Source organism: Diceros bicornis, chromosome 23, assembly GCF_020826845.1.
Source record: "Diceros bicornis minor isolate mBicDic1 chromosome 23, mDicBic1.mat.cur, whole genome shotgun sequence".
NCBI classification, from domain to species: domain Eukaryota; kingdom Metazoa; phylum Chordata; class Mammalia; order Perissodactyla; family Rhinocerotidae; genus Diceros; species Diceros bicornis.
The window spans coordinates 49,327,780-49,348,569 of NC_080762.1; the positions used below are offsets into that span (position 1 = coordinate 49,327,780).

The 20,790-nt window shown below is 34.9% G+C and overlaps 1 protein-coding gene across 8 annotated transcripts in view; it reads left to right on the forward strand.

Annotated features, from left to right (window-relative positions):
- Positions 1-20,790, forward strand: part of IBTK (inhibitor of Bruton tyrosine kinase) — a 129,757-nt gene that overhangs the window by 58,201 nt on the left and 50,766 nt on the right. For 6 of the 8 annotated variants that reach the window (XM_058566713.1, XM_058566709.1, XM_058566715.1 and 3 more), the window contains 5 exons: positions 6,961-7,073; positions 10,939-11,087; positions 12,459-12,622; positions 14,046-14,138; positions 14,693-14,836. In XM_058566713.1, the coding sequence (XP_058422696.1) occupies positions 6,961-7,073; positions 10,939-11,087; positions 12,459-12,622; positions 14,046-14,138; positions 14,693-14,836 (663 nt within the window). The remainder of the gene's footprint in view (positions 1-6,960; positions 7,074-10,938; positions 11,088-12,458; positions 12,623-14,045; positions 14,139-14,692; positions 14,837-20,790) is intronic. The other 2 variants (XM_058566711.1, XM_058566712.1) reach the window with 1 other exon arrangement.

The window sequence follows — 20,790 nt, forward strand, 5'->3', positions numbered from 1 at the left end:
TCCTTTTTTTTTTCCCCTTTTTCTCCCCAAAGCCACAGTAGATAGTTGTATGTCATAGTTGCACATTCTTCTAGTCGCTGTATGTGGGACACTGCCTCAGCATGGCCGGACAAGCGGTGCATCATTGCGCACCTGGGATCCAAACCCAGGTTGCCAGTAGCGGAGCGCGCACTTAACTGCTAAGCCACGGGGCTGGCCTTACTTTTCTTCTACTTGGTAAATGACCTGTTAAAGTCTTTGGGTGTTCAAGTCATTTACTATATGTATAGTAACCAACTATGTAACTCACTGGAAAACTGCTCTTGTGTTTCAGAGATGTTCTTTTTTGTTTTTTAAGCCCTTTTTCTATAATTTGGTAGCATTTGTAATACTTTATAATTATTTGACACAGATGTATGACATTATTATATTAAAAACTATAATAAAATTATTAACATAAATGTTATTCTTTACAAAATAATAGTATACACAGCTGACCTGTGTAACTACAGATAAATTATATAATGAGATCTATAATTTTTAGGTAAAACAAGACAATTGTAGTCCTCGTAGATAATTTTATTTTCCCTTTCTTTTTTTTTTATTGATGTCTTAATAGTTTATAACATTGTGAAATTTTGGTTGTATGTTTTTGTTTGTCAGTCACCATATACGTGTCTCCCTTCACCCCTTGTGCCCACCTCCCACCCCCATTGCCCTTGGTAACCACAATACAGTTTTCTCTGTCCGTGTGTTGGTTTATATTCCACATATGAGTGAGATCATATTGTGTTTGTCTTTCTCTTTCTGGCTTATTTCACTTAACATAATACCCTCCAGGTCCATCCATGTCATTGGAAATCGGACGATTTTGTCTTTTTTTATGTCTGAGTAGTATTCCATTGTATATATATACCACATCTTCTTGATCCAATCATCAGTTGAGGGACACTTGGGTTGCTTCCACTTCTTGGCTATAGTGAACAATGCTACAGTGAACATAGGGGTGCATAAGCCTCTTTGGATTGTTGATTTCAGGTTCGTTGGATATATTCCCAGTAGTGGGATAGCTGGATCATAGGGTATTACTATTTTTAATTTTTTAAGGAATCTCCATACTGTTTTCCATAGAGGCTGCACCAGTTTGCCTTCCTACCAGCTGTGTACGAGAGTTCCTGTTTCTCCACATCCTCTCGAACATTTGTTATTTTTTGTCTTGGTGTTTATAGCCATTCTAACGGGTGTGAGGTGATATCTTAGTGTTGTTTTGATTTGCATTTCCCTGATGGTTAGTGATGTTGAACATCTTTTCATGTGCCTATTGGCCATGTGTATATCTTCTTGGGAGAAGTGTCTGTTCATTTCCTCTGCCCATTTTTTGATCAGGTTGTTTGTTTTTTTGTTGTTCAGTTGTGTGAGTTCTTTATATATTATGGAGATTAACCCCTTATCAGATACATGTTTTACAAATATTTTCTCCCAGCTGGTGGGTTGTCTGTTCATTTTGATCCTGGTTTCATTTGTCTTATAGAAGCTCTTTTATCTGATGAAGTCCCACTTGCTTATTTTTTCTTTAGTTTCCCTAGTCTGAGTAGGCATGGCATCCGAAAAGATTCCTTGATGACCGATGTTAAATAGTGTGTTGCCTATATTTTCTTCTTTGAGTTTTATAGTTTCAGGTCTCACCTTCAGGTCTTTGATCCATTTTGAGTTAATTTTTGTGAGTGGCGATAGCAGATGGTCCACTTTCATTCTTTTGCATGTGGCTGTCCAGTTTTCCCAACACCATTTATTGAAGAGACTTTCCTTTCTCCATTGTATGTTCTTAGCTCCTTTGTCGAAAATTAGCTGTCTGTATATGTGTGGTTTTATTTCTGGGCTTTCAATTCTGTTCCATTGATCTGTGTGTCTGTTTTTGTACCAGTACCATCCTGCTTTGATTACTATTGCTTTGTAGTATGTTTTGAAGTCAGGGATTGTGATGCCTCCATCTTTGTTCTTTTTTCTTAGGATTGCTTTAGCTATTCGGGGTCTTTTGTTGCCCTGTATGAATTTTAGTATTCTTTTTTCTATTTCCATGAAGAATGTCATTGGGATTCTAATTGGGATTACATTGAATCTGTAGATTGCTTTAGGTAATATAGACATTTTAATTATGTTTATTCTTCCAATCCATGTGCATGGGATGTCTTTCCATTTCTTTATGTCATCATCGATTTCTTTCAGTAATGTAGTTTTCATTGTATAGATCTTTCACCTCCTTGGTAAGATTTATTCCTAGATATTTTATTCTTTTTGATACAGTTGTAAATAGTATTATCTTTTTGAGCTCTCTTTCTGTTAGTTCGTTATTAGTATACAGAAATGCAACTGATTTTTGTGAGTTGATTTTGTGTCCTGCAACTTTGCTGTAGTTGTTGATTATTTCTAATAGTTTTCCAATGGATTCTTTAGCGTTTTCTCTATATAAAATCATGTCATCTGCAAATAGTGAGAGTTTCACTTCTTCGTTGCCTATTTGGATTCCTTTTATTCCTTTTTCTTGCCTAATTGTTCTGGCCAAAACCTTCAGTACTATGTTGAATAAGAGTGGTGAGAATGGGCAGCCTTGTCTCATTCCTGTTCTCAGAGGAATGGCTTTCAGACTTTCCCCGTTGAGTAGGATATTGGCTCTGGGTTTGTCATATATGGCCTTTATTATGTTGGGGTACTTTCCGTCTATACCCATTTTGTTGAGAGCTTTTATCATAAATGGATGTTGGATCCTGTCACATGCCTTCTCTGCATCTATTGAGATGACCATGTGGTTTTTATTCTTTGTTTTGTTGATGTGGTGTATCACGTTGATTGATTTGCGGATGTTGAACCATCCCTGCATCCCTGGTATAAATCCCACTTGATCGTGGTGTATGATATTTTTAGTGTATTGCTGTATTTGGTTTGCCAATATATTGTTGAGGATTTTTGCATCTATGTTCATCAGGGATATTGGCCTGTAATTTTCCTTCTTTGTATTGTCTTTGTCTGGCTTTGGTATCAGGGTGATGTTGGCCTCGTAGAATGAGTTAGGAAGTGTTCCATCTTCCTCCATTTTTTGGAATAGGTTGAGAAGGATGGGTATTAAATCTTCTTTGAATGTTTGGCCGAGAGAAGCCATCTGGTCCTGGACTTTTATTTTTTGGGAGGTTTTTGATTACTATTTCAATCTCTTTATTTGTGATTGGTCTATTCAGATTCTCTATTTCTTCTTGGTTCAGTTTTGGGAGGTTGTATGAGTCTATGAATTTATCCATTTCTTCTAGATTGTCCAATTTGTTGGCATATTGTTTCTCATAGTATTCTCTTATAATCCTTTGTATTTCCATGGTAGCCATTGTAATTTCTCCTCTTTCATTTCTAATTTTATTTATTTGAGCCTTTTCTCTTTTTTACTTAGTAAGTCTGGCTAAGGGTTTGTCAATTTTGTTTATCTTCTCAAAGAACCAACTCTTTGTTTCATTAATCCTTTCCACTATTTTTTTTGGTCTCAATTTCATTTATTTCTGCTCTAGTTTTTATTATTTCTCTCCTTCTGCTGACTTGGGGCTTTGTTTGTTCTTCTCTTTCTAGTTCTGTTCGATGTAATTTAAGGTTGCTTATTTGGGCTTTTTCTTGTTTGTTAAGGTGGGCCTGTATTGCTATGAATTTCCCTATCAGGAACACTTTTGCTGCATCCCATATGAGTTGGTATGGCATATTTTCATTTTCGTTTGTTTCCAGATATTTTTTGATTTCTCCTTTAATTTCATCAATGATCATGATGAATGGTTGTTCAGTAGCATGTTGTTTAATCTCCACATCTTTGTCACTTTCCCAGTTTTGTTCTTGTAGTTGATTTCCAGTTTCATAGCATTATGGTCTGAAAAAATGCTTGTTATGATTTCAATCTTCTTAAATTTAGTGAGGCTTGCCTTGTTTCCCAGCATATGGTCTATACTTGAGAATGTTCCATGCGCGCTTGAGGAGAATGTGTAGTCAGCTGTTTTTGGATGGAGTGCTCTGTATATGTCTACTAGGTCCATCTCATCCAGTTTTTCATTTAAGTCCACTGTTTCTTTATTGACTTTTTGTCTGGATGATCTATCCATTGATGTAAGTGGGGTGTTAAGATCCCCTACTATTATTGTGTTGTTGTTAATATCTCCTTTTAGGTTTGTTAATAGTTGCTTTATGTACTTTGGTGCTCCTATGTTGGGTGTGTATAAGATGTCTTCTTGATGGAGTGTCCCTTTTATCATTATATATTGCCCCTCTTTGTGTCTCTTAACCCATTTTATCTTGAAGTCTACTTTGTGTGATATGACTATGGCAACACCTGCTTTCTTTTGTTTGCCATTAGCTTAGAGTATTTTCTTCTTCACTGTGAGCCTGTGCTTGTCTTTAGAGCTGAGATGTGTTTCCTGGAGGCAGCATATTGTTGGGTCTTGCTTTTAGTCCATCCTGCCACTCTGTGTCTTTTGATTGGAGAGTTCAATCCATTTACATTTAGAGTAATTATTGATATATGAGAGCTTAATGTTGCTGTTTTATCGTTTATTTTCTGGTTCTTTTGCATTTCTTTTGTTTCTTGTCCCATGTGTTTCTGACTGCCAATTCAGTTTGATTGTACTGTCTTATGACTCTTATAGTTTTCTCTTTATTTATCATATGTGATTTTGTTCTGATTATTTGTTTAGTGGTTACCTTGAGGTTTGTATAAAAAATCTTGTATATGAGATAGTCCATTATCTGATGGCCTCTTATTTCCTTATACTAAGTCAGTTTGATCTCTTTCCTCTTCCCCTTCTAAGTTATTCTTGTCACAACTTATTTTATCTTGTTGTGGGTGTGTGTTTAAAGTGATGAGGTTATATTTATTTTTGGTTATTTCCTTCTTTTCATCTTTGATTTTGGTGTTTAAGTGGTTGCTAACCTATTCTGGTAAAGATCTACTATTTTTCTGATTTTGTCTACCTATTTTTCTCCTTGCTCCAAGCTTTGTATTCCCTTTCTCTTCTTTTTTTCAGGCCTGAGGGCCTTCTTGAGCGTTTCTTGTAGTGGGGGTCTTGTGGCCATGAACTCCCTTAGCTTTTGTTTATCTGGGAAAGTTATTATTTCTCCATCATATTTGAGGGATATTTTTGCTGGATAGAGTATTCTTGGCTGAAAGTTTTTGTCTTTCAGTATTTTGCATATATCGTTCCAGTCACTCCTAGCCTTCAAAGTTTCTGTTGAGAAATCTGCTGAGAGCCTGATGGGAGTTCCTTTATACGTTATTTTTTGTTTTTATCTAGCTGCCCTTAATGTTGTTTCTTTGTCATTGATTTGAGCCAGGTTTACTATTATATGTCTTGGAGTGGGCCTTTGCCTGTTGACATATTTAGGCGACCTGTTGGCTTCACTTACTGATATTTCCTGCTCCTTCCCCAGATTTGGCAAGTTCTCAGCTATTATTTCCTCGAATAGGCTCTCTGTTCCTCTTTCCCTCTCTTCTCCCTCAGGAGTACCTATAATTCTTATGTTACATTTCCTAATTGAGTCGGATATTTCTCAGAGACTTTCTTCATTTCTTTTTAGTCTCAGTTCTTTCTCCTCCTCCATCTGGAGCGTATCTGTATTCCTATCCTCTATCATGCTAATTCTTTCCTCTATATTGTCAGCTCTGTTCTTTAAAGATTCCATATTCTCCTTTATCTCCTCCATTGTGTTCTTCATCTCCATCAATACTGATTGTTTTTTTTTTTAATGATTTCAATTTCTTTTGTGAAGAAACTCCTTATCTCGTTGAATTGTTTATCTGTGTTTTCTTGTATTTCGTTGAGCTTTTTTATGATAGCTATTTTGAATTATCTGTCGTTTAGGTTATGGGTTTCTATGCCTTCAGGGTTGATTTCTGGGTGCTTGTCATTTTCCTTTTGTTCTGGCGATTTAATGTACCTTTGCATTGTGGTTCCTGTATTCACTTTGTTTTTCCTCATCCTGGAAATATCTGGTTGCAGTTTCCACCTGCAGCCACCATGTGGGGGTCAAGGGCTGTGTAATCTGAGCCCCCTGCCCTCCGCAGCGGCTGCTCTGACTGGTCGGCTGAGCTGCAGTGTTGGGCATGGAGGGGGGGCTCTCTCTTTTGCCTGCTGGGTCTGTGGCTTGGGGGGCTTCTCGCTCACCCCTTGTTATCAGCCCTCCTGGGGTGCTCAGATGTTGGTGGCACCCCTGCAGCAGTTCTGAGTCCTGTGTGTGGAGTTTCCCACTGGCTGAGAGAGCCTGAAGAGCTACGGTTTCCCTGCAGAGGGCCACCCCTCCCCCCTTTCTGGGAGCTGCGCAACCCGAATCGTGGATCTGATGGGGAGGGAGAGGATTTCTCCTTACCTCTCCCCACTTCCTCCAGGGGCCCCAGCACATCTACTCTCAGATGTGCGGCAGTGTGGGTCTTTCCAGTGTCACTTTTTGCTGTATGAGACTCCCTTGTTGGTCTGTGACTGTCCCTTTTGTTGTATCTTATCGGGGGAAGAGTTTATGGGAAAGCTCACTCCGCCATGATGCTGATATCACACCTTATTTTCCCTTTCTTGATTAATAATACTTAATTCAGGGAATTAAGCATTCTCTGAAATGCTTTAAAAATTATCACCAAATATTTCTAGTTCAAGATCATAGTTTGTAATAGCTGGTGTGTGAACATGTGCAGTATTTTACTTTTCATAGTATTTTCCTATATACCATCTTGTTTCTAACTTTTACAGAAATGCTAGGGGTAGAACAAGTAATTGTATCACACAGACGTTCAGTAAAATTGAGTAATTTGCTCTGGGCCATATAGATTAATATGACTAGAGCATGTGTATCCTTTGTGTTTTCTGTTTGACCAAAATGCTATATACTGTAGCTTAAAATGCATAGTTATGCTGTTTCATCTCTAACTTAATTTATTTTTAAAAAGTGACTCTTATGTTTGCTTTTTCCTAGGGAAAATATGTTGAAGAAGGCAAAAACAAAAGCAAAGAGGAAGCCACGTAAGCGTTCAGATAGTTCTGGAGGTTATAATCTTTCAGATATTATTCAGAGTCCACCATCTACAGGTTAGTGGAAAGTGTTTTAGGATATATTTCCCAGCTAATCTTTCATGTCTCTATTCATTATCTAATTCATTTACCATATATTAAATACTGTTATATATCGTCTGCTGGGGCTACTGAAATAGAAGATAGTCCTTGTCTTAGGAGGGCTACAGAAAATGATAGTATATTGTGGTAAGTACTCTGATCGAAGTTTGCTCTGTGAGCACAAAAGAGGCACGCAGACTAATCTGTGCTGATCAGGGAAGACCTCTTAGAGGAAAGTTATACCTGAGTTGGATCTTGAAGAATGAAGAGAGGTTGGCCAAGAAAAGGAGGCAATAGACATACTAAGCAAAGGGGGCAGTATGTTCCCAAGCCTCAAGGCACTAGAAAGAACTGTACATTTCTTGTGCATAAAGTTCAGCATGGCTCAGCCATACAGGCTATGTGCAGATATGAGATAGGTTGGAGAGGGTTAGATTTTGGAGGGTATTGTATGCTAAACTAAGGAATTTGGATTTTATTCTAAAGGCTGTGGGTAGTTATTGATGGATTTTTAAGGCAGGGTATGACTGGATAAGATTTATGTTTTTAGAAAGACCACTCTGTCCAGTGGCATAGAGGGTTAGAGGTGGGCAAAACATGACAGAGATACTATTATTCTGTGGATTCAGTTCATAAATATCAGTGCTCCAAGCGAGATGCTATTCACATGCATAAGAGGTTATAATTCAGTAGTAGAATACAGCACATTTTACATCTAGGCATTATGTGAGCCTGTTTGAAAGTAACAATTATGTAGTTTTTCTACAATTTTTTCCCCAATTTTTAATTTTGAAAATCTTTAACTTACTGAAAAGATGAAAGAAAAATACGATGAACACCTTATGTACACTTCATCCAGATTTACTGTTAACCTCTTACCACATTTGCTTTTTCTTGCAGGCTTTCTATTGCCTACTCTCTTTCCTCATCCTCCAAACATTCTATACACGCACTGTATACTGATCCACTTGGAAGTAAGTTGTGTGACATTTGCCCCCAACTTTAATATGAATCCCCTAAGAATAAGGATATTCTTCTACACAACCACAATACCATTATCACATCTAAGACAATTAACATTAACTCATTAATATTATCCAGTATTACAGTCACTATTCAGACTTGCTAATTGTCCAAAAATGTTTTTATAGCCTTTTTTTTTTTTTTTGAGGAAGATCAGCCCTGAGCTAACATCTGTTGCCAGTCCTCCTCTTTTTGCTGAGGAAGGCTGGCCCTGGGCTAACATCCGTGTCCATCTTCCTCTACTTTATATGGGACCTTGCCACAGCACGGCTTGACAAGCAATGCGTCAGTCCATGCCCAGGATCCGAACCTGCGCACCCTGGGCTGCTGAATTGGAGTGTGTGCACTTAACCACTACACCACCGGGCCAGCCCTATACCCTTTTTTTTAACCTTAAAAAAATCTGGTATCGTATCAAGATGGACATTGCCTTTGCTTATTAGTGTCTTTTTAGTCTGTTTTAATTAGAGCAGTACCACTCAGACCTTTTTGTTTTGCTTTCAGAAGTTTAGGCCAGTAGTATTATAGACCATCGCACAATCTGGATTCATCTGATTAGATCCAGATTAAACCATCTAAATTTTAGTAGTTTCTTTAGAGAAAAATATGAAGTGAGACTAGAACGTAATGAGAATACAGTATGGCTTTCAGAGATGATAGGTGTGTCTGTAGCAGTAAGACATAAACTGGTGCAATTTCTATCAGCAGTATTTTTTTTTTTTTAATTTTTATTGATTTATTTTTTCCCCCAAAGCCCCAGTAGATAGTTGTATGTCATAGTTGCAGAGCCTTCTAGTTGCTGTATGTGGGATGCAGCCTCAGCATGGAAGGAGAAGCGGTGCCCCAGTGCACGCCCAGGATCCGAACCCAGGCTGCCAGCAGCGGAGCGCATGCACTTAACCGCTACGCCACGGGGCCAGCCCCTCTGTCAGCAGTATTTTTATAGTCAATCAGCCTTATACAAGCAACTTTGAAAAATACAAGTGCACGTTGTTTTGTGTCCCTGTGAAAAAAATAGCTATTATTCACGGCAAAGAGAGAATATCTTTTTATGTTTAAGATCTATAAAGGAGGTATTTGACTTGTTCGATAATGTTCAAGGTAATAAAAAATGTCAAGAATAGTTGTTTTAGATAACACAAAAGATATAAAAAAGATAATATACCTAAATTGATTGATGAAGCACTGAAGATAGGTCTTTTCCATTTATTACATCTCCTGATTTCTATTTTAGGACCTTTCAAAATGTAAAATTCTGCGATTTTGTGTTCTCTGCGTTGTGTGAATTACCTTTACTCCTTGGAAGGAGGCATAGAATAAATGGATAGACCGTCATGAAACTATTGATTTTTAGTCACCTAAAAGACTAATGGAAAAAGCAGATATTTGGTTTATTTCAAATAATGTTATTAGCACATGTGTTAGAGTCTTAGCATTTCAGAGCTGGAAGAGACATTAGTAATGAACTAATTTATGTCCCTTCCTTTAAAGCTGAGGAAACAAACTCAGAAAACTTTAGTGATTTAGGGTGGTTTCAGAGAGAAACAGAATTTATTTTCATGATTCCAGTTCTGTGTTCTTCCTTCTGTACCACTTTTTCTGTGGCCGAAGTAGATAATGATTAAAAGGTTAAATTTAATTGGGGGCCAAAAAGACCTATTCCGGAAGAAAATTTGAGTGTGAGGCAAATTTCATCAAAGATGGTTGTGTGAAGGCTTAACATTTATTTGTGGTGATCCTTAAAGATAGATGCAAGACACTCTGTGAAAGTGTTTTTTTACCAAAAATAATTGTTGGCCACTTTAATCATCATCTTTATTCATTAGATTTATTTCTGATTGACTTTTAGGGAGCATTCCAGTATTAAATATACTCTCTTAGATAAAAATTTGCTGCTTTTAAAAATATTTAAAGGATTGTGGGGGGAAAAAAGTTTGAATGTGATTTTCAAACTGTATTTTAGCAATGGTAACAAAAGAGGCATATATCTTGTCAAAGTGATTTATTATCTGGAAAATAATAAATGAAAGAGATGGTATGTTTTATTTATTTTTAAATCAACTGTACAACTTTTAGTTACAGCTCATATAATTGTTTATTTTGTTTATTTTTCTACTTCATTTAGATTCTACTAAATTTGAAATATGTGAAAATAAACACATGAACCTAAGCAAAAGTTTACTTTTTACTCTGTTTATATTTGAAATAACTCTGATCTGCTAATGAACCTGGATACCAGATGTGGCAGGGAGACAGGTATTTAGCTTGCCTAAGAGAAGAAATAGTATATACATTTCATAACAACTCTTTTGCTTTAAGTGAAAGCAGAAGCCCAGGCTTCTGCTACTGGGCCAGTCTGCTGGCTAGGTGAGAAGCAGAAAGGGTACAAAGCTCCTCCCACACAGAATGGGGCCATTCCTCCTCTGCAGGGGTACAGAGACCTCTGTACAGGGAGACAGATGAGAAAGGCGTCTGGAGTTTATTAATTTTGTCTTCTTTCTTTATGGGGAAAAAACATTCTGAATCACTTCTTAAAGCAGATCCCAAAGAACTGTCTTCTTCAGGTTCATTGCATAATTTGTGTAATTGAAATGAGTAAGACTGTTGTTTTAAAATCTCCTCCATTTCATTTTTTCACTTCAACTGATTTCTTTCTTCAGTTAGCTTGAATTATTAAGATTTTGGTACAGTGGCTATAATTTAAATGTTACTAAATCTGGATAAATGGAAGCTTTTAGTTCTTTTTGGTTCATTGAATATAATACATATATGTTTAATGTATATGTGTTTAAATATTTTTAAAAATTTTACCTTTTAGGATTATTAAAGTCTGGTAAGACCACTTCTGTGGAATCTCTTCCAGAACTATTAACATCAGACTCTGAAGGAAGCTATGCAGGAGTGGGTAGTCCTAGAGATTTACAGTCCCCTGATTTCACAACAGGATTTCATTCAGATAAGATTGAGGTTTGTTTTTATTTGTTTATTAATGTACCATTTTTTTAATTTCAAATTTTATGTGTATAGACAGTTTATCTTTAGTTTTCCGTTGGTTTTACTCTTAACTTTAAAACAGTCTCCTGGCTGGTTTATAAGAAAATATAATTAATGGCAATATGTAGTGTTAGTTTTCTGCAATTTGCATAATTTTTCTAGTTTTAAAGATTTTAATGGCAGTTTTGAGCCTTTTATGACAATCTTTCTGCAACTAACATATGGTGTTGCTGTAAAATATAACACTGTATAGACATATTGAAAAATATAGCTAAATTACTTGAAATTATTTTGTGAAATGTCAGTTAACACCAGGTAAAAATTGTCAAGGGAAAATTATTTTGAAAGGAAACCTAATTTCAAATTCTGCATCGTCTCTTTCCTCCATGGTGTAAACTGGAGCAATACAATCTGGAATGGAGTTCTCCTCCTAGTTTAGCACAATTGACGTTAAGGTACAGAATTCCTAGTCTTGTCAACTCTGGGGAGGCTATTTTTTAGACATTTCTTAACATTTTATTCTGTAATTGTTAATCTATGGGGAAGGAAAATGTCTAACTTATTAGATATAGAGTCATTTTTTCCTAACCCTATACATCCTCAAAACATATTAGAACTTCTAGAAATTTTTAAGACAATGGAAAATTTACCCTTTCTTCTTAGAGTCTTCTAGGCCTCAAAGATCGATTTAAAAAAATTTTTTTTTATGTAGGGTAGAAATTTGGGGGCAATTCATATGAATACTAAGGTTAGGCTGGAAGACAGTTGAGGTTTAAAGGAAGGTTGGAGGCATGCTGTGAATGTCTGGCAATAACAGAAGAATCTGTCGTGGCGGTGGAAGTACCATTTTAATAACTTTCTTGACCTATTGTAATAGCAATAGTTTTAGGGTCCATTTTGAAGTGTCAATATTATTTGACTTTAATTTTATTCAGAATACTTTAATTATATTCAAAGTGAATTATATGACTTTTATACTAAACTTTCATTTTGTTTCATATTAAAGTCATGGACATTGTTTTAAAGTTACTGCTTCATATCTTAACAACTTTTATTTATTAACATTGTTAATACTCATGTAAATAGGGATTTAATATGCAAACTTATTTTCCTAAAAATTATTCCCAAAGCTCACAATAATTAAGTTAGAGTCACTGATATGGTTTGTGAATTGGTTAAGGCATTAAACTGTAGAAGAACTCAATTGAAAATGCTAGATGCCAATTGTCATAAGATTTTAGTATAATTTACCAATATTTATTAAGTACCATCTATGTGTTAGCTACTGTGCTAGGTGCCTGCTATTATTCACTTTTTTAATGTTTTTTCTTTTTTAACCCCCAGGGGAAAGTTAAACCATGTGCTAATGGTACTCCTACGGCATATTTTAGGGAAGATTTGAAACCATGGGAAAAATCACCAATACTTAAAATATCTGCTCCACAGCCCATTCCCAGTAACAGAATAGATAATACAAGCTCTTCTAGTTGGGTTGCTGGTTATTTCAGGTAGGGTTTTCATTTTGTTCTGTACCTGTTAGTCTGAGAAATATTCATTTTTTAGTCAAATGAAAATTTTAATGAAGTACATTTAAAAATATTAATATAAATGTCTAATACACAGAAAATTACCTAACTGCATACAAATTACTACTACATACATAGAAATTACTAACCTCAGAGCTAAAATAGGCTCTTTTTTTCTAGATAAAAATTTACTTGCCTTTGCATTGTCATCAGTGAGTACTAGTAAATACTGTTAAAACACGTGCACCCACACACGTGTATGTATATATAGTGACTTGATATCAGCTATTTTTTTTTGATAGTATATATTAGTTAAAATTCCCACTCAGGAAGACCATTTTGTCATCTGTAGGCTGACTTTATCTTTTTTTAGCACATTAAGAGGTATTTAAGATATCACAAAATGTACTCTTATTCACAGTTAATTTTCAGAGGATATTCATTTAATGTTATACTGTGCTTTTAACTTAGCTATATTTTATCCATATTTTTCTTTTACTTAGAAAAGTCAGTTTTTAAAACTGAAGGAATAGATATAATTAGAATGCGCTATTGTTTCATTCTGCTTATTGAGCTTGTGCTTCATCTTTATGTATCTACTCTGGTTTATAATAGGGTGAAATTGTTAGTTGACTGACCAGTTATATTATCATCTGGACCATTTGTGTAATTATTTTCAGATATGCTGTATTTTGCACAGTTCAAACAAAGATTGTGATGTCCCAGTTTTTGTTGCTTCATGGTCTAAAGGTGGTTCAGAAATTAATCTCAAATTTTTTTGCCTTTTTAAGTAAACATATTTGTGGGAACACCTGGAAGCATCTTCTAATTACTAATGTTAGACTATTTTATTAAACATGTTTTAAGAATAGCTTGGTGTAAAGTCAGCAAAATAGCTTGCCTCTTTCTAAAGATCATAGAATTTTTTTCTCATTATGCCACAACTCCCTCTGGTGGGTCTCTAATATTGTTGAGTATCCCTAAGTTTTTCCATTAAATGTTCTTTTATTCACATTAGGAAGTAGTAAGAATTTTGTTTGTTGAAAATAGAATATAATTTTCAAGATCCATTCATCTTAAAGGATAAGAATTTACATAGAACGTTCTTCTACCTAAGTTAGATAAGAATCTTTCTGTTACTTGGCTTTTTTTTTCTTTAAGAGTTTCAGTTATATCACTTAACATTATGACTTTGGATGCATTGTAGTTGTTATGTATGTATGTGTATATAAAAGCAGCTTTCATTCAAAACATCCTTTTTGCAGATGGCCACAGCTGACTAAATAAACCTAAATTATCCTCTCATTATCATCTTTATATATAATTTACACTTTCAGTGAAGTTTGAGGGTTGGACTTTGTGGATAAATGAATGCATTGTAAAGTAACTTTTATATGTCTTTTAGTCCTGTCAGCCCTCCTGTCATGGATCTCAGAACCATCATGCAAATTGAAGAAAGTAGACAGAAATGTGGAGCTACGCCAAAGACGAATTTGGGGTTGGTTAAAAAAAATCATAACAAAGGAAAGACCATGTTGTGTTACAGTTCTGCCCTAAAGAATTGGAAAGACCTACTGGAGCTTTCCTATTATTTTTCTGCATTTGATATTAAAGTTAATTAAAAGCTCTTTTCTAGATAAGTTAGCCCCTATAACGTTATTTCTTAAATATATACTAAAGATTGAGTTGGGTTGATAGTCCAGCTCTTGTGGCATACAATATTACGTGCCAGAAACTTGCCTTTAAAATGATCATTGGACTATTTCTGATGCAAGTGTGATGGAAGTGTATTTTAGTAGGAGGGCTCATATGTAACTATTACTTGATCATTGATCGTATAAACTGATACTGTCACTCTTGAAAGTTGTGGCCATTTTGATGCAGTAATAGTAAAATCTCATCAAATAAACAGAAAGCAATATAATTACCTATAACCTTCTTTAAGCAGAAATCAAGGCTAATTGGTTTAACTTAATTTCTAGCAAAATGATTTCTCGTGGAATTAAACTTTCTCAGAAGCAGTGAAACTAATCGGTTTAACTTAATTTCTAGCAAAATGATTTCTCATGGAGTTAAACTTTCTCAGAAGCAACGAAAAATGATTGCAATGACTACCAAAGAAAGTAATTCAGGAATGAATAGCGTGGAAACAGTTTTAACCACTCCTTCAAAAACCCCAAAACCAGCAAATGCATGGTATGCTCTAATTTTTATTAAAATAAGCATAGATCTGTGCATTAGCTTTTAAGGTAGTTATTGGCTTCTGGGTTTTCTTTTTTTCTCCCTATCTTTTCACTTACTTTATTCCTCTCTTTGCTTTTAAGTTAAATATTGGACCTTTGGAAATAAAGACTTTATTGTTTTGACAAGTACATCATGGTTTTCAAAAATTTTTTGTACATAGATATAATTTCTTCCTGGTGTTCTAATTAGTGTTTATTGCTAAAGCAATTTAAAGGAGCATTCTTATTTTTTTTATTTTTTATAAGAAATAATATGTATCAGAATTATTTGATAAAAGCAAGCATTAATTTCTTTGTTTTTCTGTATGCATCATGAATATCTTTATGTTGCTACAGTCATAGCTTGTCATTGTCACCTTTTTAAACAGGGCTATTTACTTAACGTTATATCATGTAAGTTTTCTCCATTAGAATTTACTTATAATGGCAGCATTAATAGGAATAATCTCCAAAGAGGTCATATAGCAATTTTGAGATGTGTAAAATAGGTTGTACTTTCTGCTCCCCTCTCATCTTCCCTTTTATTTATTTCCATTGGGAACCATTTCTAGAGGAAAAGTTCATGGATAGTGTGAAGGGCAAGGAAGAGATCAGTAGAACCCTGTTTCTCCCAGGCATTGAAGAGGATCTTGCAGGCTTCCCTTGGTTTTAGGAAATCCCTTCATTGCTTCTGATGTCACATTTTTCTGTTTGTAAGAGGGAATATTTTTCCCAATTAAGATGTAAATTGTTTTAAGAGAGTGGCAAGTCATTTTATTTTGAGTGCCACCAATGGGACTAAATCAGTGTCTGTCAGAGCCTCTAGTACATATAAAGCATGATCACAGAAAAAGTAAAACAATAGGTGGGAAAACCCAAGTGAAAAAAGAGAGAGTAAAACTTGAGATAATGGGTTTAGTAGAATGTTTTAATTCATCAGTATTGTTGCATACCTTCTGTATGCGAGGCACTGTTCCAGTTGTGGTGGTAAGGCAATATACAAGACTGATTTGGTCACTGCCTCTGTAAGGTTGATGGGGTTGCTGTTACAACATTGAGTTGTGTTTTGCCTAAACAAAAGTATGGAAAAGACAAAAAAAGTTCTTGGATCAGCTCTAAGGTACTAAATATATTGCAATTTGAGAGAATTAACTAAGCACATGAGGAAGCTTTGGGCTTAGTAATAGAGTTTTAGCCATGCCGTTAATCAGTTTCCTTATTTAAAAACAAAAAGTAAATGAACAAAAGAAGAAAGAAAACAATGATCACTCAAACCAGGGAATCCAGCTAATGGGCAAATAGTAAATTTCTTGGTTCAGAATCTGTTTCAAACATAGGAGTTCTTTCCAGCCCCAATAAAAAAATTTCTTTAATCAAATTAAAACACAAACATAGTTTAAAAAATTTAATAGCATGGTAATACTCCAAGGCTTATAATGCAAGACAGCAGTTCCTGTCCCAAATCTTCCCTTTAGTGACTGGTTAATTAAGATTCACAACAGAGTCATATTGTGAGTATGAGTATATTTCATTTTTTTTACACTTCTCTGTACTCATCACTTATTTTCCCCCCCAAACTCACTAAAACATAGCTCTTTCCAATATGGTGAAACTGTATTACCATATAGGTAATATCAGTTTGATTTGTTTTCTTGGAGGCATCTTCCTTAGAGCCCTGTGTTCTCTGGTCTGAACTGGGTCTTTTCCAGGCCTGCTAAGTCTGTCATCTTGAGACTTCCCTTAACTGTCATCCTGAGAATTTCCTTTGCTTCCCTCCAATGTTTGATTCCAAGTTTCCTAGATCCTGTGTTTTTCTCTGTCTTGGTGTACTCCTTGTTTTGATGTAGCACAACTCCAGTAGTTTTCTGATAAAGGATGTGTAGGACATACATTTTTGGAGCTCTTATATCTATAAAAATGTTTTTATTCTCTCGTTCATTCTTGACTGATAGTTAGATTGGAAGGGAATCTTAAATTGGAAATCATTTGTAGAGTTTGTACCTTTTTCTTTCTCATCGCTGTTGAGAAGTCTAATGCCATTCCAGTTCCTAACACATTATATGTTGCCAGTTTCTTTCCTCCCACCTTTTTTTCCTTGAAGCTTAAAGGGTCTTTTCTTTATCTCCAGTGTGCTGTAATTTCACAGTGATGTACCTTGATATGGGTTCTTTTTTGATACATTGTACTTGGTGGGCTCTTTTAATTGGGAAAAACATATGCTTAAGTTTTAGGAACATCTTATGTACCTTCTTTAGGAACCTTCTTCCTCACTGTTTTCTCTAGAATGCACATTAGTTGGATATTACTCTTCCTGGACTTCTCTAATTTTCTTCCTTTTGCTCTTCTATTGTCCACGTAATTCTCTTTCTATTCTACTTTCTGGAACATTTCCAAGACTTTATTTTACAGCCCTTCTTCTCAATGTTTTATTTCAACTACTAAAATCTTTAATTGCCAAGAGCTCTTTTTTGTTCGCCAATAGTGCCCTTTTTATGGTATCCTATTCAATATTCAACTGTTAAAGATACCTGTACTTTCTAAACTTTTTCACTCTTTAATATATACCCAGCAGAAATATATGCACGTGTGCACCGGGCAACATATATCAGAATGTTCATATCATCATTATTTGTAAAAGCCAAAAACTGGAAACAATTTGAATGTCTATAGCAGTAAATGGATAGGTTATAGTTTATTTTTATTTTTACTGTAAAATACCACACAATGAAAAAATGAATTATAACTACATACAGCTGTGTAGATGAGTCTCATCAATATAATATTGAGCAAAAGAAGCCAGTTAGCAAAAAGAAAAAAATCAAACTATATGATTCCATTTGTAAAAGTTAACAATACTCATTGATTTATATACGTGTTTATTCACTCTTTTCCATGTATGTTTTAGTTCATTTTAACTGTTTTATTGGATTGATTGTTTTGTTTTTAAGTTTTGATTGGGAGCTGTGTGTGCCTGTACAGAACAGGTTGACTGATAGGTAGGACTGTAGGATAACCTAGCAGTATCCCCATATGTCACTATCTCCATGTCTTTTCTCCTTGGTCTGTCAGTTTCTCTAAAGACGAACCTTTTAATTTTTATATTTGCTTGCCAGCATTCTGGAAGCTAATCAGGGTAAGGAGGTTAGGGCTGGAACTGAGGTTCTCACCATTTGGTATAGATTTTCACATACCTCACTGTTGACTGTATAGACTTTGTACAGAACAGTTCACTTCTGCCTGCCTCTATTACTAGTGATTTTCAATCAAATTTTCCTTCTACCAAGGTAAAGGAGGGTACAGTCATCTGACCACATGAAGATAGGGGGGACATCTGACATTTTTTCTACAAGTAAACTTTGAACCAGTTTTCATCCTCCTGCCTACTTCAGGATTTGATACGTAAGATGTCTCCAGTATGAGCCTTTTCAGGGTTCTGAAGTTCACACTCTACCACCCCCACTTGATGACAATTAGGCTTCCTTTATTTCCATTACATCACTGATCATTTTAGCTCTTTTTCCTTCTCCGAAAGAGTATTATTACTTTTAGTCTGCCATTGTCTTAATGCCTTATTCTTTTTGCCTTTGTGGGTTTATGCCTTCCTGATTACTTTCCTGTTTACTTTGTATGGGTATTTCAGGGGAAAGGATTAAAGTACTCATTTATCTGAAACTTCAGACTTTGACGTTAAAATTCAGGAAAAATTTTTCCCAGGTAATTATCAGCAACATGAGCTTAGACTCCCACGTTGACTAGACTATCTAAATTTCAAAAAAAAATCTATTATGGCATATTAAGGAGAATTCTAGGAACATGGGAAGAAAAATGCCATAAAATGTGACCAAAAATATAATCAGGATACTTTTCTTTGAAAAATAACTTGGCAACTATGAAATATGGTGATGTTTATTATACATTTATTCTATGAAAATGTGATTGGAAATTTAAATAAAAACAAATGAATAATGGATTTTCTGTATTTTAGGACACTAAGGAAATTTATCTAACTGAGCAATTATAGATAATTTTATTCTGAATTATTATCAAAGTTAGAGGTATCTGAATTGTCATAAAATTAATCATTTATGCCCTTTTTATGACTTCAGAGATTATGTTGGTAACTGAAGGATCTTTTAAAGTTCGTTTCTGCTAAATTCCTTTGAATTTATGTACTGCTTTTATTTGTACTCATTAAGCTGTGGACTGAGGTAACTTAGTAATATGTATGTTATATGTGTCAATATAATACGTATGTTATATATGTCAATATAATTATACATATATATAAAATAAACATAAAAATATATACATATAATTTGCTGTTTCGTTATGGAAATTTCATCCTAAGTTAATGGCATAGATCAGAAGACATTTCTTAGAAATTTTAAGAACATATTTACATAAATGGTTGATGTTTCGTATTATTGAATTTTGATGCAGATTTAGTATAAATGGAAATTATTATTATTATTAGGTCGTTGAATAATTTTCTTTCTTGAATCATTAGAAGGCTACAAGTTTAGTATATAACTTGATTTTTAATCAGATACACATAGGGTGTAAATACATATAGTATATCCTTGAAGAAATTAAAAATGCAATAGATTTGTTTTCCTGAGAATATCGCTTGTAAATGTTGGTCTAAAGAAAGTTGGTAGAATTTAAATTTTGCTCTGCTTTGAGAAATGTAGAAAATTAATCTGAAATTAGATTTTAATCTCATTTATAGATTGTATTTATAGAATATATTCATTACTGTTGTTGAAATAAAAAACAGACCAACCTTGAAAATTCCCTGAGCAGATAAAACCAATTTAGTCATTGACTTAGGGTCATTTCTTGCTTATGTCTCTGGAAATCATAAACAAACTTGAACTGTTTCCCAAGGTTGATATGAGGTATCCACTGACCAATTTAAGAAAATTCTAATATTATAACCAGTCAGTATGAAGAATAAAGACTGCTTTCTCACTAGTTAAGCTGCTTTATAACAATATACCCCTGAGCCTCATTCAGTGTTTTGATTTGAGTGCTCCCGGTTTGCAAACTTTCTTTTTGGTGTGTGCACAATAAAATTTTAGCAATTACTACTTTGGTAATTCATTGGTTTTACTTCTGTAATTTATGAACTTTTGACATTTCATGACGTCAGAAATGGCATCCAAAGAAGGCCCCCAATGGCTCCGAGGCCCATGAGCAACCAGGTACTGGTACCCACAGAGCCCATTGAGCTCACTGGTTGCTGTTCAAAAGGCAGGAAAACACGTGATTCCCTATGTTTTGGAACAGCTGTTGGAAAACAAGGCCCCTAATAGTTAAGACATCTTAGGGAATCTGAAGGCAAAGATTTGTTCCACCTGGTCTGTGGACCAGGCTATTGTGCCTTTTTGGAAAATGGGTGCTTTTGGGATTGTAGTGGCCACTTTGGGGAACCTTTAACTTAGTTAAGTCTACCTTAAGGGGCACCCTTAAAAGAGAGAATCTCAAACCTCTCAGAGACAATGGAACACATTCTTTGGTTGGTATGCAGAAGCTTCTAAAAGACAAAATGACTCCAAAAATAGCTCTAAAAGGATCCTTACAACATGCAAATAAAAATCTTTAGTAAAAAACTTTGGCTGTCTGAGCAGGTAACCTCAGCTTAGTCCATCTACTGGAAACACAGTTTGGACCCAAGTATTCTTTTGAGTTTTGTACCTGAGACATGGCTAAAATTTTTAAAACAAAAGCTGTCAGATCTCTGTGTCTGTATATTTATGTATGTCTATGACTGTATGTGATAGATACATGATATTTTTCTACCTCTGGATGGCATTGCCAAAATTGTGAAGATCTCTATTTAATTGGCTTAAAGAAAATTAAGTGTTTATATAAATCAAGTACACTCTCAGAAATATAGAAACTAACCCAAATCTTCTTCAGGTTCAC